The following is a 17,861-nucleotide window of genomic DNA, read 5'->3' as shown; positions in this document are numbered from 1 at the left end:
ACTATAGTTAATGATCCTTTAAAACTAAGGCTGAGGGGCAGCTAGGTGGTGCAGTGGATAGAGCACCAGCTCTGAAGTCAGGAGAACCTGAGTTCAAATCCAGCCTCATATGCTTAACACTTCCTAACTGTGTGACTCTGGGCAAGTCACTTAAGCCCAATTGCCTCAGGAAAACCCTAAGGTTGATTGGTATGGCAGAGTTTGCAAATCTTTGCCTAACTTTTATATATATATATGTGTGTGTGTGTGTGTGTGTGTGTGTGTGTGTGTGTGTGTGTGTGTGTGTGTGTGTGTAAATGAATGTGGTCAGGAAAAGTGATACAAGGATACTCTTAAAGTCTTCTTAAGAACTTTAGAATTGACTGTATGACATGGGAGACACTGACACAGGACCTGTCAGTATGACATCCTTCCTCAAAGAAGATTCTGTGCAGTATCACCAAAGCAGAATTGAATTAGTTCAGAAGAAACATGTGCAAAGTTAGAGGAGCCACCCCAACCAAATGTTCATATGGGCTATTTGTGTTTGAGCTGTGTTAAAACATTCCCCGAGCTCATATTGGTCTGATCAGCCACAGCCAGACATACTTTAACTTGACTCTAAGGAAGGACAATTACCAACCAACTAACTAAGGTTTTGTTTTTTTATTAACATGCAGAAGTTTGTTAGGAAAGGGGTTTTAACAGTTAAAAGGGGGAAAAACAAATTACCTAGTGGAACTCACAATCTGGAGGAAGAAATCTTTAAAAGGAAGATGGGAAGAAGTAAGAGTACCCATTGACCAGCAGGCTAAATCCATAGAGAGGTTTAGCAGACTAATCTCAATTATACCATTGCCTGGTGGGCTTATTCTGAGAGTCTTTTTTTTTTATTATAGCTTTTTATTTACAAGTTATATGCATGGGTAATTTTACAGCATTGACAATTGCCAAACCTTTTGTTCCAATTTTTCTCCTCCTTCCCCCTCTCCCTCCCCCCCATGGCAGGTTGACCAATACATGTTAAATATGTTAAAGTATAAATTAAATACAATATAAACATACATGTCCTAACAGTTATTTTGCTGTACAAAAAGAATCGGACTTTGAAATGGTGTACTATTAGCCTGTGAAGGAAATCAAAAATGCAGGCAGACAAAAATAGAGGAATTGGGAATTCTATGTAATGGTTCTTAGTCATCTCCCAGAGTTCTTTCGCTGGTGTAGCTGGATCAGTTCATTACTGCTCTATTGGAACTGATTTGGTTCATCTCATTGTTAAAGAGGGCTACGTCCATCAGAATTGATCATCATATATATAGTATTGTTGTTGAAGTATATAATGATCTCCTGGTCCTGCTTATTTCACTCAGCATCAGTTCATGTAAGTCTCTCCAGGCCTTTCTGAAATCATCCTGCTGGCCATTTCTTACAGAACAATAATATTCCATAATATTCATATACCACAATTTATTCAGCCATTCTCCAATTGATGGGCATCTACTCAGTTTCCAGTTTCTGGCCACTACAAAGAGACCTGCCACAAACATTCGTGCACATACAGGTCCCTTTCCTTTCTTTAAAAATCTCTTTGGGATATAAGCCCAGTAGAAACACTGCTGGATCAAAGGGTATGCACAGTTTGATAACTTTTTGAGTATAGTTGCAAATTGCTCTCCAGAATGGCTAGCTGTATTCACGATTCCACCAACAATGTATTAGTGTTCCTGTTTACCCATATCCCCTACAACATTCTGCATTATCTTTCCCTGTCATTCTAGCCAATCTGACAGGTGTGTAGTGATAGCTCAGAGTTGTCTTAATTTGCATTTCTCTGATTAATAATGGAGAGTTTCTATTTTTCTTGACAGATGGACACATCCTGAAGTTAATATCATGAAGATCAGTTGAGTTTCCCATCAGGCAAAAGAGCAGGACATAGCTAAACTGGGCTATTACAATTCCTTAATATTCTGTGCCTTCCCATCTCTCTGTATAAAGCAGCTCAAATGCTGCATTCTCTTATTCTTCCCTCCTATTTCATTGTAGGAAATTCTCTTTTGTTATGTGTGCTTCTGTGTGTGTGTGTGTGTGTGTGTGTGTGTGAATGTGTGAGAAAGAGGCACACAGAGACAGACTGAAACAGAGAGAGAGAGAGAGAGAGAGAGAGAGAGAGAGAGAGAGAGAGAGAGAGAGAGAGATCGAGATCGAGAGATCTGCAGACATGGACATTATTAATCTCTTCCTTGTTGATATTCTTCCCCTCTTCCATTTCCCCCTTGTCTTTATAATATTGCTTTTATTTCCCTGTTTTTTCCCTTATCTAACTTATTATCTTTTCCTATTGCTTTTGTGGTGAAGTGGATAGAACATTGGCCTTAGGATCAGGAAGAGTCATCTTCCTGAGTTCAAATCTGGTCTTTGATACATCTTAGCCATGTGACCCTGGTCAACTCATTTAACCCTGTTTACATCCATTTCCTCATCTATCAAATGAGCTGGAGAAGGAAATGGCAAACCACTTCAGTATCTTTGCCAAAAAAACTCCCAAAGAGGCAGACAGGTTTGAAACGAAACAGCTACATACTTTTTTGCAGGATAATTATCCATTTCTTATCCTTGTGTAGGGTTTTAACTTCTGGCTTTGTCCTGGACTTTTTGGCAACTTTATTCTTTTTTGGCCACCTCCTTAGTTCCCAGGCTTTCAGCTATCTATCATTTCTATGCAGATGATTCTCTAATAGCTGGGTCAGGGGTCCTCAAACTACGGCCTGCGGGCCAGATTCAACAGCTGAGGATGTTTATCCCCCTCACACAGGGCTATGAAGTTTCTTTATTTAAAGGCCCACAAAACAAGGTTTTTGTTTTTACTATAGTCCGGCCCTCCAACAATCTGAGGGACAATGAACTGGCCCCCTATTTAAACAGTTTGAGGACCCCCGAGTAACCTACCAATCTAGAGCTTAGCTTTCTCCTGATCTCCATTGCCTTCTCCCTTCTCATTTAGACTGAGTAGTCTTCCAGCTGGTTTCCCTGGCTCTGGTCTTTCTAAAATCCATCTACCACAATGATTGATATTGGTATTGTTAAAGCATAGGGCTGACCATCTCTTTCCCTTGAGACGTTTTAGTGATTTCATGTTACTTTTATGATGCAGAATTTTCTGTTTGGCATTTAAAAGTCTTCACTATTATCTTTACGAAATGATTTTACATCACTTTCCTTCACATACCCTACACTCTGGCCAAACAGGCTTCCTTGTTTTATGTGTACACCATTCCATCTGCTGCTTCTTTAACTTTTGCAAAAGTCAGTCCATCCCCCATGCCTTGAATATTCTCCCTCCATACCTCTACCTTTTGGAACCCTTAACTTCCTTTAATAAAAATTAATTTAAGGGCCTACTTTTTATTTCTTTTTTTTTTAACTTTTTATTTTCAAAATATATGCATAGATAGTTTTCAACATTCATCTTTGCAAAATCTTGTTACAAATTTTTTTCTCCATTCCTTCTCCCACTCCATTCCTTAGATGGCAAGTAATCTAATATATGTTAAAAGTGTAATTCTTCTATATATATTTCCACTATTATCATGCTGCACAAGAAAAATCAGATCAAAAAGAAAAAAAAATGAGAAAGAAAAAGCAAGTAAGCAACAACAGAAAAAGTGAAAATACTATGCTATAATCCACACTTAGTTCCTAGAATCCTCTCTCTGGGTGCAGATGGCTCTCTCCATTACAAGTCCATTGGAGCTGGCCTGAATCACCTCAATGTTGAAAAGAGCCATGTCCATTAGAATTGATCATCATATAATCTTGTTGTTGTCATGTACAATGTTTTCTTAGTTATATTCACTTCACTTAGCATCAGTTCATATAGGTCTCTCCAGGCTTTCTGAAATCATCCTGCTGGTCATTTCTTATAGAACAATAAAATTCCATAACATTCATATACCATAATTTATTCAGCCCTTGTCCAACTGATTATAATGCACTCAGTTTCTAATTCCTTGCTACTACAAAAAAAGCTACTCTAAACAAGGGCCTACTTTTTCAAAAGGCTTTTTCTGATTTCCTCAAGTTGTTAAACCTCTTCTCCTGTGAAATTCTTTTGCCTCTATAGTTTATCTGGGATTATTGCTTTTTTTTTTTTTTTTTTTTTTATTTAACTCAGAAAGTATGGAGCCTTTGGAGTATCCCAAATGATTTCCTGTTCTCTTTAGGGAGCCCTATAAATCTTGGAAGCTTATTCAGGATAATTTCTTTACTGTACTCGGATTAATCCCAAGTGCCAAATCCTTTTTTGGAGTGCTTTATTCATTTTAGGAGCTTGTCTGGATTTCTGGTTTTAGTTTTTGCTTTGTGTTGTTGTTATTGTTTTGTTTTTGTTTTTAAGGAACTGGTCTATTTATCCAGCATAGGGGGAATTTAGCACAACTTATCTAGGATTGATCTGATTTTTTTTTTTTTGAAAGAGCAGATCTGTACTACTTGTTCTAGTGTATCAAGAACTGGACAACTCTGGGGAGACTATTCAAGACTTGTACTGCATAAATATTTCTTGGGGCTGACCTCACTTCAGTTTTAGCTCTTTTGTAGGGAAGCTTAAGGGTAGAGATTGCCACTTTTTTTCTTTTTGTCCTCTGTGTAGGTTATTGTTTGGCACACAGGAACTTACTAAATGCTTCCTGAATTTAATTTAATTGAGTAATCTAAGTTTACAAAAAGTTTTCCTTTCTAATTTTTTTTCTCTTTATTGTATTTGTTAACATCCCACTTTCCCTCAAGGATCCATTTAAACCTCTGTTATAATTTCTGGCATATCCTGAAAATTAAGCTCCTTTGGTGGAAAACTACCTCTTTGGTGGTTTGGCAAAATCTGTGGATTCTTTCTCTGAATGTTTTTAAATGCATTAAAAAAAATTAGTACACAGGATTATAAAAGAAACCACCTATATTGAAATATAGTTATTAAAATGTTAAATTTTTTTTTAAACAGATTCTGACTCTCCTGTTGATAATAATTTTCCAGATGGAGATTTTTTTTGGATCAGTCACCTTTCCTCTCTTTGGCCTGGGTGTTTATGTCAGGGTTGATGTTCCTTGAATTTTAGACTTCAGTGAAAGGCTCTCTTCTCTGATTACCAGTCACGCCTTAGTTTTATATGACTAATGAACCTTTTTCCCTATTAGTCCTTCATTTTCTGTGCAGGTGGATTTTATGATTCCTGCCCTCCAAGCCTCACCTCTTGCTTTGTTTGACAACTCATCATGACTCAGAATCAGGGAATTGGCAGCTTTCCATGCACAGCTGCACCGAAGGCTGATGCATGTCTGAAGCATATAGGCAGAAGGCTCTCTTGATTGTACTCTTTGAACATAAGACTCTGGCAAGAGTGGAAGTGCAAGTTTATTTGTAGCAGTAAGAGTCCTACATTTTTATGTCTTAGACCTTTGAACCATGTTTTTGCATTCAGTTCCTTGTTGAAGAGCACATGCCCTGAGGATATTCTAATATGTGGTGACCTGGCAATTGCTTTTCTAAAGGTAATTTTTGAACTGCCATAATTTTTTTCTCAATGATCATACCTGGTAGGTATGAGTACCGAAGAAAAAACACAATCCTTCCTTGGTTAATCTCTCTCAGTTTAAGTTTGAGGTTGAATTGGCAAGAATATATTTCTATATAAGGGCCTGGGGAGAAAGAAGAGAAGACCTTCACATAAAAGGGAAAAGAATGCCCAGTAGCAGAGTCAGGTACTGATTGGGTAAATGTTTCTTTGTAATATTGATTTTTAAAAATCTCTGATTGCTTGTTTTAACATTAGGTTATTTGGGTGGGGAGTGAGAGGAAAAGATGATACTTAAAGTAATATGAGTAGGATTCTGGGTTGGTTCTATTAAAGATAGTGGAATGGATTTTGTGAAAGATCAGCACTTTGGATTTGGGGATTTGGGGAAAAGCACTTTGGAGGGGTTATTGGCTCTTTTTTGGAAATCCAAAATTTATGACAAATTATGTCAAAAATGCAGGTGATTTGAGTCTTGAAGTAGGCTTATTAGAGATAGAAGAAGAGAATGGGCTATACTCAGTCCTTTTTGATACTTTTTTTTTTTTTGGATTGGCAGGTTTCTCTCATGACTGAAATTCTTACTTTGTGGTTATGTTACTTGTTAAGAGATCTATGATTTTACTACTGTAGATATTCCTTTCATCTACACAGACTGTAGTTCCTTTACACCTTAGTAGAATGTTCTTCATGTATTGCTGCAATGAAAAAAAAATCCATGTTCTATTAACCAACTTTTATGAAAGAGAGCTAGGCTAGTCTTTGGTAGACAGATAAACATTTCTAACTTACTGGGACTTGGTTGTGCTCTATGGACATAATATGTAAGAACCCAGGGTCATGTGTAGGCCATAAATCAATCAATCAACAAGTATTAAGGGTCTCCTATGAGTCAGGGCCTGAGTTATATGCTGGGAATATTAAGAACAAAGAATGAGATAACATTTTCTTTCTCATTCTCTCCCTTTCCTTTCCCTGCCCCCTTCTCTCTCCCCCCTCGCCCCCCCCACTATCTACTATTTTATTTACAGATAACTATAATTATATTTATGTCTCTATCAACATAGTGGATAGAGTACCAGGCCTGGAGTCAGGAAGATTAAAATTTCTGAGTTCAAATCTGGTCTTAGACACTTACCAGCTGTGTGACCTGTTGGGCTTAGTTTCCTTAAAATAAGTTGAAGAAGTAAATAGCCAACTCTTCTAGCATCTTTGCTAATAAAACCCCAAATGGGGTCATGAAGAGTTACATAGAGCAGAAATGTCTGAACAACAAAAATAACTATTTTTGTCAGTTATAGCTATATCTCTAGACCTATATCTATATCTATGCCCTTGTAAGTTTTCTACTGAATTGGATCATGTACTTCATTCAGTCACCTATCTGTGCTACTAAATAGCATGTGTGAAAGATATAAAAAAATGACTCTAGTATTAGTCTAAGCAAAGTGTTACTAGAGAGTCAAATCTGCATGAAAAATCAATCCAGTGCATTCCAAAGTCAAACATAATTGATTTTTAGATGACTGATGGTTTGGAATTATTCTTTATTGCTTCCTTCTACATTATTTAAACTGGTCTTTACTAAAGAAGTTCTTAGAACCCTTTCTTAGATATTATTTAATAATTATGCCACTTTGTATTTCAGAATCCTTTTAATTTCCTCAATGTGTTTTCAAAGCCATTATTTTCTTTTGTTAATATTAGTATTTAACATTTATATAGCACTTCAGTGTTTTACGAAGTATTTTCCTTTACTACCTTAGGAGGTACCCACAACTGCTTATTATCCCTTTTAATAGAGGAGAAGACTGTGCCTGAGATGTTAATCACTTAACTTAACTAAAGCCACAAAACAAGTTATGGATCCAAGAATAGAACCTGTATTCCCTGATTTATGCCTTTCTTCCCCCCACTCCTCCCCTGGGTGGCAAGTAATCTAATATATGTTAATATCTTAAAATATATGTTAACTCAAATATATGTATGTTTATTTATATTATCATATTGCACAAAAAAAATCTGATCAAAAAGGAAAAAAATGAGAAAGAAAACAAAATGCAAGCAAACAACAAAAAGAGTGAAAATGCTATGTTGTGGTCCACACTCAGTTCCCAGAGTCCTTTCTCTGGTTGCAGATGGCTTTCTTCATCTGGACCATTGGAACTGGTCTGAATCATCTCATTGTTGAAAAGAGCCACGTCCATCAGAATTGATCCCATAATCTTGTTGTTGCTGTGTACAATGATCTCCTGGTTCTGCTCATTTCACTTAGCATCAGTTCATGGAAGTCTCTCCAGGACTCTTTGTATTCATCCTGCTGGTCATTTCTTACAGAAATGTTCTTACAGAACAATAATATTCCATGACATTCATATACCAGAATTTACCAAACAATTCTCCAACTGATGGGCATCCACTCAGTTTCCACCACAAAGCATGTGTGGGACTCTTTCTCTCCTTCATGATCTCCCTGGGATATAAACCCAATAGAAACACTGCTGGATCAAAGGGTATGCACAGTTTGATAGCCCTTTGGACATAGTTCTAAATTTGAACATCTACTTTGTGCTAGGGGACTGTACTAGGTGTTATAGATACTAATACAAAAATAGAACAAGGCTATACCCTCCCCTTTACCCCACTCCATTGCCAGCTTCTGTTGTACTTTGTATAAGGGCAATGTGGTGAAGTGAGATGAGGTGAGGCATTAACAATTGAGAGAATAAAGGCTTCTAGCTGGAGGTGTCCCTTGAAGAGAATCAGGGATTACTTAGTTGATGAAAGTGAAGAGGAAAAACATTTCAAACACTAAGGACAGGCTATAGAAGGGCAGCTGAGTGGCTCAGTGGATAGAGTGCTTGGGCCTGGAGTCAGAAAGACCTGAGTTCAAACGTGGCCTCAAACACTTACTTGTTGTGTGATTCTGGGCAGATCATTTAACCCTTTTACCTTAGTTTCCTCATCTGTAAAATGAGCTGAAGAAGGAAATTAGGCCACTTTAGCTAGAAATCTACGGAGGGAATATGTACAATTGTTTTGTGATGATCACTTGGAAAGAGGTAGCAAATGTGTTTGTGACAAGAAAAGTTTATACTTTGCCCTCAAATCCATGGGAGTCATTGAAACTTACAGAACAAGGAGAGTGACATGGTTAGACCTGTGGTTTAGAAACATTATTTTGGAGTCTGTGTGGTGGATGAAGTTGGAGAAGAAAAAAACAATCCAGGGAGAGATCAATTAGATCAAAAGAAATTGGCTCTTTTCAGCAGTGATGGTCTTATGATGAAGAGAACCATTTCGCATCTAGAGAGAGAACTGTGGGGACTGAGTGTGGATCACAACATGGTGTTTTTACTTTTTTTAATTGTTGTTTGCTTGCATTTTGTTTTTTTTCTCATTTTTTAATCTGATTATTTTTGTGCAGCATGATAATTATAGAAATATGTATAGAAGAATTGCACATGTTTAACAAACATATTGAATTACTTGCCATCTGGGGAGGGGGTAGGGGGAAGGAAAGGGAAAAAAAAATCCGAACATAAGGTTTTGCAAAGGTGAATGTTGAAAATTATCTATGCATATGTTTTGAAAATAAATAGGTTTTATCAAAAAAAATAAGAGAGAGAGAGAGAGAGAGAGAGAGAGAGAGAGAGAGAGAGAGAGAGAGAGAGAGAGAGAGAGAGAGAGAAAGAGAGAGAGAGACAGACACACAAACACACAGATTATCTTTCCAGGTTACATTACTGGCAAGATGGTGGATTAGTCACTTTCTCCACACTCACTTAGATCTCTCTATCCTTCCAAAATAAAAGAGAACTTCTCCAGATGTAGAGTGATTGCAGTTGAATTCATGAGATAAAGGAAACAGAATCATGGCAAAGTAAAATACTCATGAGTTACTGCCAGAAAACTCAATTCCAAAAGCACTTGTTCAGCACTTATTCCCTATTACCTTCCACTGGACTAGGGCCTGTTGAGGGCCTACAGATCTCACAGAGAAGATTTCCAGGTCATCTTCCATGGCCTTTCTCCCCCTTCATTGCAGTAAACATCTGACTTTTACTCTTACCTGCCGCATGAAGCAGAAGGAATGAAAATACATTGCCTTTTGATTTTAGATCAGCCTGAAATACTTGTTTCTACTCTCCTCTCAATCATGGGAAAAAAAAAAAGACAATAGGTATTAATTCAGTCCAATCAAAAAGAAAGTAAGCAACCTAAGAGAGGAATTAGGGGTAAAGAAGTTGGCAGGATGTAAGATTTGCTTTGTCTGAAAGGAAAAAAAAGTTATTGAAATTTAGCAAGAGCCAGTTTTAGTCATCAAAAGTTATGTGGTCAGGAATGATGAGTCCTGTATCTCCCAATGTAAGGATATTGAGAAAATTATTTTTGGAACACAAAAATATTGAAATAGATGAAAATCTGTCTGAAGAGAAGTAAAAAGTTAACAATTTTAAAACACACACACACCCCATGCACATATACCTTGTATAAACCAAAGGTTTTGAATTTGAAGATGGGATAGAAAGAAATTACTTAAGAATTGTATTTCCAAGAAGAATTTGACCAATAATGGTTAAAAATGGAATACTGAATCCAATAAAGTTGGAAATAATGTCAAAACTTTTGAAAGTAGACAGCAATTGATAGAATCCACACATAGGCTCCAGGCCAAATCTTCCCTTACACATCAGCCTTTAAAACACATAGTGATTAAGTTTAACAATTTCAATTATAAGCAACATATTTTGCAAGTAGTTAGAAAAAAGGCCTTCAAATATAAAAGGAAAGGAAACTCAAATGTTATGGGGGCCTGGTACATATGTAGACCACATCAGCTTACTCAGGTGGTAATTTTCCATGTAAAGAGTGCTTGAGTGATGGCTTCCAGGAAAATCACAGTGTTCTATAGAAGTTTATTGGAGAGATTTTGGAGCATACCCAGGCATTTTCTAACTGGTTTGTTGACTAATCATAGTTGGGAGGAACCTTTTTGCTTAGCTGTGTAGTTGGAACTGTTTGTATCTTGGCCTGAACCAGTTTTGGACATTTAGTAGTATGATATATCTGGAAAGAAACCATGCTGCATAGGGAAAGGTCTTGGGCCATATGGTGTGCCAGAAATGGGGCCTTTTTTTATCCTTTTCTATTTTGGGTTCAGAGAGTAGTGTCTCTTATTTGGTTGGAAGAGTGAACTATAACAATCTAGAAGTCAGAATGCAGGATGCATATTGTTGCCAAAATAGGATTGATGTCCTAAAAAGCAAAGAGTAATTTTGGAGAGTAATTTTTAGGATTCCAGATCAGCAACAGTATTTTCTTGGAAACTGGTTGAATTATGCTAAATTTCGGGCCTAAGTCCATAGGCCCTTCTCTCTTTCCTGGTTGAGGTGATACTCCCAAGTTTTGGGGGAAATGTTTGTACATTGTTTTTCTATATCTTTGAAGTAAAATAAAAATCCCTTTATAAAAGGTAATTGATTTTATATTGTTAAGTGGAATTGTAGTGCTAATTAGTCAATAAGGGGAAAATACAACCAGTAGAGGCTTAGCCAGGCAGAGAAAAATGACTCCCACAAACTTCTCGGGATACCCTGAGGGAGAGATGTAAGGCTAGAGCCAACTGAAAATTATTCATTGGCTAGTCATAGAAAGGAGTGGAATAATACATTCTAAAAAGTAAAGGAGCCCTATCTTTAATTCCTAATGCCATAGTCTAAAAAATAACTTAATTATCAATGAAAAAAAGTATTCTTAAAAAAGACAGTTTGTAGATATTCTTGCAAAAAAAAAAAACAAGTAGAATATTTGGTTTGCAACATTTCAAACAACAAAACCCCAAATAACAACAAAATAACATACAGTGATTAAAGAGAGAATAAATAATGAAATCAATGATTCTGTGTTAAAGGTTATTTAAGCAAAGAATCTCCTGTAATAGTTGAGGTGAGAGGTTTTAAGCCCCTGACCTAAACTGGGGGTCTTGTTATTGAAGAAAAGGGACTAGTTGAAAGGGATGTTGAAGAGGCACAATTGATAATTCTTCCTAATTGATTGACAGAAAAAGAATACAGAGTCAAGGATGTATTCCTAAATTATAAACCTGAATGATTTAATAATAGTAATTTAATAATAGCATTTTAAAACTTGTGAAACACTATTATTTCATTTATTCTTCACAAAAGTGTTTTATGGCTCGTACTATTTTTATCCCCATTTTATGGATGAGAAAACTGAGGGCTAAAGAGATAAAGTGAGTTGCCCAAGATTCCACTACTAAGAAGCATTTGAGGTGAAATTTGAACTCAGGTCTTCCAGACCACAAATCCAGTATTCTATCCTCTGAACCATTTACTTTTCTTGAAGTGGTGGGTTTAGGGGACAGGTAAAGATAATTAGTTTCTGTTTTAGACATTTGAGTTCGAGTCACTACTTGAGTGATTGTGGGTATTTAATGTCTTTGGAGCTTAATTCCTTCATCATTAAATAAACGAGTATCTGTAATCAGAAGTTGTTAGCCCTTTGTGTGTGTCATGGGCCTATTTGGCTGTCTGATATAGTCTACGGATCACAGAATATTTTTTAATTAAAGCTTTTTATTTTCAAAACATATGTATAGATGATTTTCAGCATTCACTCCTGCAAAAACCCGTGCTCCCAATTTTTTTCTTCTCCCTTACCTTACCTCCCTCATCTCACCTCCTTTCTCAGATGAAAAGCAATCCTATATATGTTAAATATGCAATTCCTCTATACTTATCAGAATAATGGTCTTAAATAATCAAAGAAAATGCTAAATTTCAGTTAGAGGTTAATGAAAATAATCCCCACCCTTCTTATTACATTTTATGGACTACTTAAAGTTTATTCATGGTTGCCAGGTTAAGCATTTTTGGTAAAGGTGAACATTAAGTATCCTTTTCATTTTTAATTGTATGTTCCTTTAAAACCTATATAATATGTATTACAATATTTGATCCCACTGCTTCATTCTTCTCTATAATTCATTGCATATTGATTATGAGGCTATCCTGTCTGTCTAATATGAAAAAGCAGTATATTATCCCTTTTATATTTTCTGTTTCTTTGATCTTATTTTTTCTATCCTTTGCTAGATGAATAAACAGATAATGATACTCACATTTTAATGGATTTGTGTTCCCATAATTATGATTATGCCCTTTAGCAGTCCAGATTTTAACCAATACATACCTATACAATCCAGTTCTGGTGATCCTGGTGACCTTCTTAGAGATCTCTTGACATTGTGGATACTAATGGAAAATTATTCTTCTGTCTCCCCCCTTGTATGAAAAGATTGTGGGTGAGAATTATAAATCAAGATTTTCCTTGAAAAATTCAAAAATGTTCAATGCACATAATCTATACCTCACTCTACTACTACTTAAATTGGAAGTATAATGCTTAGGATTAAGGAATAATAAGTAATGATGAGAGGGAAAGGAATTTTTGCTTTGAATTAGCTATCAGTGTTTGCATTAGTCTACAACATGCTTCTTCCTGACAAAGGTTTTTCTTTAACTTCTTGGTCCTGGGGTACTAGTCTGTTACTTTGCCAAGGTTTTCTTCATTTTTCCTAGAGAAGCTCAGTGGACAGGACTGACATCCTGTTGTATATGCTTTAGTGTTGGATTTGAAAGTTAAAAATATTTTCTTTTGGGGAAATGAAGAAAGATGAAGGTCAGAGCTTGTGGAACTAGAGCAGATTGGATTTTAGATATGTCAGAGAATATCTGCCTGAATATCATTTGTGCCATCTGTAATAATTAGTTTCCAATTAAACAGATAACCTATGTGTTTGGGTTATGAGGTAGTACTTAAAACAGGTTATTTCACAGAGAAATTACTAAGGAATTATGTACATCTTTGTAATCAATCAATCAAACATTTATTGAGCATCTACTATTTCCAGGCTCTGTGCCAAATCCCAGGGATACAAAAAGAAGCAAAAGACAATCCCTATTTTCAAGGAATTTACAATCTAATGTTATAACAAATCAAAATCCTTCAGAATTTAGGAAAATCAAAATTTGGTTCAGTATTTAAAATTTTCTGGATTAAGAGATAGAATGGAAGGGAGAGGAAAATCATTAAAACACTCTATGAGCATATGCCTTAGTAAATGATTTCAAACAAATCAGATTAGGGCAAGATAATGTGGACAGAGTAGACTCAGAGATCCACATTGTTCTGATAAGAATTAGAGGACTGCAAAATTTTCATAGACTTGACTGTCTAGGCCCTATTTATTAGATCAGATAAGTGAAATGTATTACTGCCTTTGTGATGTCATCAGTGACAACACCAACATAACAAGAAGGAACTGTATTCTGAGTTAAAAAACCAGTCAGCCATGAGGCAAATGTCAATGGGGCAACCAGGCTTATTTCTCTGAGGCAAGCACTTTAATTGATAATTTGGTTAGTGAAATAGAATAGGCTGTTATCTTTGTTAGAAATAGGTTCTTGGGAAAGGACCTGGGTACTCATAGTTTTGTCAAAGCAGGGTGGGATTCTGTAAAGACCAAGTGAGGTGTGAGCTTCTCACAAGGGGGTCTTTCATGGCAGATGGCTTTGGGTGATAGATTTATATTAGTTCACTTATTAATATTGGTACTTAGTAAACTCTGGCCATTCTTCCTGAATTTGGGGACAGGGAAAGGAGGGGATATGTTTGGTATATAAACAGATGGTGAAGAAGAATACTCCCTGAAGGCATATATGAAAGATGTCTTGTGAGCTGTTTCTTCTTGAGAACATCTTTCCAAATACACAAAACTCTCAATTTAAAATGGAATGCCAGGAAGTAGTTATGCTTTTGTCTGAGGCAGTTGGGTGAAGGGAGAAGTTGAAATGCAATTTTAAGGACATGAAGCATTGTTATCTTTTTAAATATGAAATCCAAGGGATTCAAAAGTTATTTTCCCTCAGCCAGTTTTTTTTTTTTTTTAAACAATCATACTGTGCTTATCCAGTGTGTATGGCAAATAAAATTTTAAAAATTATATAACATCCAGCGTATAGAGGGAGAGACAGGTAAAACACCTGAGCACATTCTGTATTCCCCAGAGTATTCCATGTATTAAGTAGGGATGGGAAAGTGGGGAACATCTTAGCACTTTTCAGAATTGAAAGTGTGAAATTATTTGTGTGCCATATATCTATCAGTTCAGATTTGAGGTGCCTGTAAGGTACAAATGATGTGGTTCAAACTCAATGGTTCAGTGGTAAGAGAACTGGGGAAATGAGTTTGAGTCTTGATTTTGCTGTGATGGGGCAAATTATTTCTTTGGGCCTCATTTTCTCATTTGTAAAATGAAGAGGTTGAAGTAGGTGATTCTCTTTTAGAGACTCTTCCTCTTTTAGATCTGTGATCTTGGTGCTCTCTTGCCTGGGGAATATCTAAAGTGGACTCTGAGAAATGGGTGTGCCAGGTGCCATTGTTATGGAATCTCTTTATTATGGAACTTGCAAGTAACAACTTCATTATTTACAAGATCTATTAGTACTTTTAGTAATTGAATTTATGATCTTCTGAGCAACAATAAATACTTATTACAAGTCTGCGATGTGCAAGGCAGTTTTAAGGAGGTATAATGGAAAGAGGATAGAAAGGCTAATTGACAAAAATTACATTTGAGAATTTTTTTCCTTTTCACTTGTGTATTATTTAATTTAAGAAAGAGCATAGATTTAGAGCCAAAAGATTATCTTAGAAATCATCTAGTTCAATGCTTATGCATTTTCAAGATAAAGAAAATTGAGGCTTGAGAAGTGAAATAATTTTCCCAAGACACAGGTAGCTGTGAGAGTGCTGGGATGAGAGATAGATATGCATAACTATATCTAAATACACATATATACACATTTTTTATATATTTAAATTACTAGGGAACAAACTAAAAGCTGTGTAATGTAGTTATCCAAAAGTAGAAAGATTTTAAATTAGAAAAAAAGGTGAATTAATGAACTTAAACTCAAAATATACAATGTAATTTTCAGAAAGATATAGTCAGGAAGAAATAAATTTTAATTAAGTGGAAGATATTTCCTTAAAACTCTTAACTCTTCTAAAATCAAGTAACCAATTCATACTGCAATAAAAAGCTGTCTAGCTGTCTGCCTACCGGAACAACCATATTGTGATGTTTGTTACTCTTTGGGAGGATCAAGGAATTCTTTCCTTAGCCTCCACCCCTTTCCTTTCTGTTTTTGATCTTTCTTACTCTCACTTGTGGGATATAAGTTTAGTGTGTGTGACTCTGCTAGATTAGTCAGGGCACCTTAATGGGAAGTTTGAATTTTCAAGAAAACCATTGAACTTGCTCAGAAGTTTGCCAGAGAAGAAACTGTAAGATTTTTGTTTAGTTAAGTGACAACAAAATAACAATTTGTTAAGTCTCCTATTGGAAAAGGGAATAAACTGGAAAATTCTGAAGGATAGGATATAATGTCAAATTAAAATGACTTCTTCATCAATTTTGAGTCATGGGACAGTTAGGCTAGATAAATTCATTGTGTTTGTGTGTGTGTGTGTGTGTGTGTGTGTGTTAAGAGTTAGACTCTATAGATGGTTGAAGCTATTTTGAATTACATTTTATATTTGATCATGCTGTTCTACCTTTTTCATTTTATATGTTTTTTTAATATTGTGAAATAATTTTTGTTTTTCACCATTGTTTCTTATTTTTTTGGATTTTCTTGGTTAAAATTAACTTTATTCTTGTTTCTTTCTCTTACTTTTGATAGATTAAGAAATGGCATTTCAAAAAGCTATCAGAGGGACAGCCTTGGTTGGAGGAGGTGCACTTGCCACTGTGCTAGGCCTCTCTCAGTTTGCTCAGTACAGAAGGAAGCAAGTAAGTAATTATACATTTGCTGATTAAAATATGAAACTTAAGACTGTTGAAGTACTGTATATGGGGAGTGTATAAGCTAATGGGTTTGTTTAGAAATTACTGTCAAGGGCTTCTCAGTTTGATTTGGAAGCATTGATTTAGAGTACTGTATTAATGATGCTTCAGGTCTTTTTTTTCCCTAAAGATATGAAAAGATATCTAAAGATAGGTGCCTTTTTTCCCCTAAAGATATGAAAGTCATTAGCAGAAAGAATTTTACCATTGAAGTTTTGTTTGGGCTTTCTTGCTTTAAAAGACCTCTTCATTTACAAGTTCCAGGAATTTTTCTTTTGGGTATTCTATTGTCTTGTTCACACAAATGCTTATCTTCCATGTATTTGATTTTGTGAAAAGGGACTATGTTGGGAAAATAAAGAGTACTCAAAAGCCCTATTTATAAGCCTGATCTCCTTTACTTTAAAAGGTCCCTGTTATTTCTATTTTTGATTGTATACAGATAGAGGTAGCTTCTGGAGGACATGAAAATTGTAAAGATTTCCCTGTATTGTTTTTGCTTTTAAAATTGTTGCTGTTACTGGTTTTTGCTATGAATCTACTCTTTTGCTAGCTCAAAAAGATGTCAGTAAAGCTCATGATGCAAAATCTGGAAGAGGTTAACCTTTTGTTATCTCCAGTCTTAGGGCAGATGATTATTAATTAAGCCTGATTATTTCACTGCTTTACTTTACATTCCTCTAAGAGCTAGTGCTAGACTTTTCTTCCTGTTCTGATGTCAGTTGATTGCCTGGTCTTTTTTCTTATTTTTTATTTTTTTGCTGAGGCAATTGGGGTTAAGTGACTTGTCCAGGGTCACACAGCTAGGAAGTGTTAAGTATCTGATGTCACATTTGAACTCTGGTCCTCCTGACTTCAGGGGTGGTGCTTTATCCCCTGAATGCCTGGTCTTAAAGTTTTGAAGTCCAGTATTACATTTTCCCTCTATCAAAGTCAACTGAAACATAACTTGATTTTGGAGGCTGAGGTCAAAAATAACCCCTACTTGCTCTTTGTGCACTATTATTTTGGAGTGTTAGCCATGTTAAAGATGAACTACTTGATACTGTCTTTTGTGCTTTCTGCTTTGAGTTCTGCCACATGGGAATCCTTTATCTTTAGGCAACTGTGTGAGTTTTTGTTCTTGATGATACTATGTAATGCAATCATACAAGCTGCTTATAATTCTCCATCCTGAAGAGCAGTAATTATGAGAATAATAGCTGATATTTATTTAGGTGGTTAAGGTTTGCAAAGCACTTTTACATAAATTATCATGACAAATCTGAGAAGTACCCTTGTAGGCATTGTTATTAAACCCACTCTACACTTGAGGAAATTGAAGTCTGAAGATCAATGACTTTTTTTTCTTGTGGTTATGGAACTAATAACAA

General features: G+C 35.7%; 1 protein-coding gene across 4 annotated transcripts in view; it reads left to right on the top strand.

Moving 5' to 3' along the window:
* The window catches only part of GPD2 (glycerol-3-phosphate dehydrogenase 2), a 185,881-nt gene that overhangs the window by 25,118 nt on the left and 142,902 nt on the right, over nt 1–17,861 (top strand). For 3 of the 4 annotated variants that reach the window (XM_051986359.1, XM_051986356.1, XM_051986360.1), the window contains exon 2: nt 16,325–16,434. In XM_051986359.1, the coding sequence (XP_051842319.1) occupies nt 16,333–16,434 (102 nt within the window). In that variant the 5' untranslated portion in view covers nt 16,325–16,332. Of the gene's footprint in view, nt 1–13,905; nt 13,973–16,324; nt 16,435–17,861 lie in introns of those variants that run through there. The other variant, XM_051986357.1, reaches the window with a different exon arrangement.

The sequence above is a fragment of the Antechinus flavipes genome, chromosome 3 (genome assembly GCF_016432865.1).
Source record: "Antechinus flavipes isolate AdamAnt ecotype Samford, QLD, Australia chromosome 3, AdamAnt_v2, whole genome shotgun sequence".
Taxonomy (NCBI): domain Eukaryota; kingdom Metazoa; phylum Chordata; class Mammalia; order Dasyuromorphia; family Dasyuridae; genus Antechinus; species Antechinus flavipes.
The sequence above is the reverse complement of the archived record's forward strand: the minus strand, read 5'-3'. Positions and strand labels throughout refer to the sequence as shown.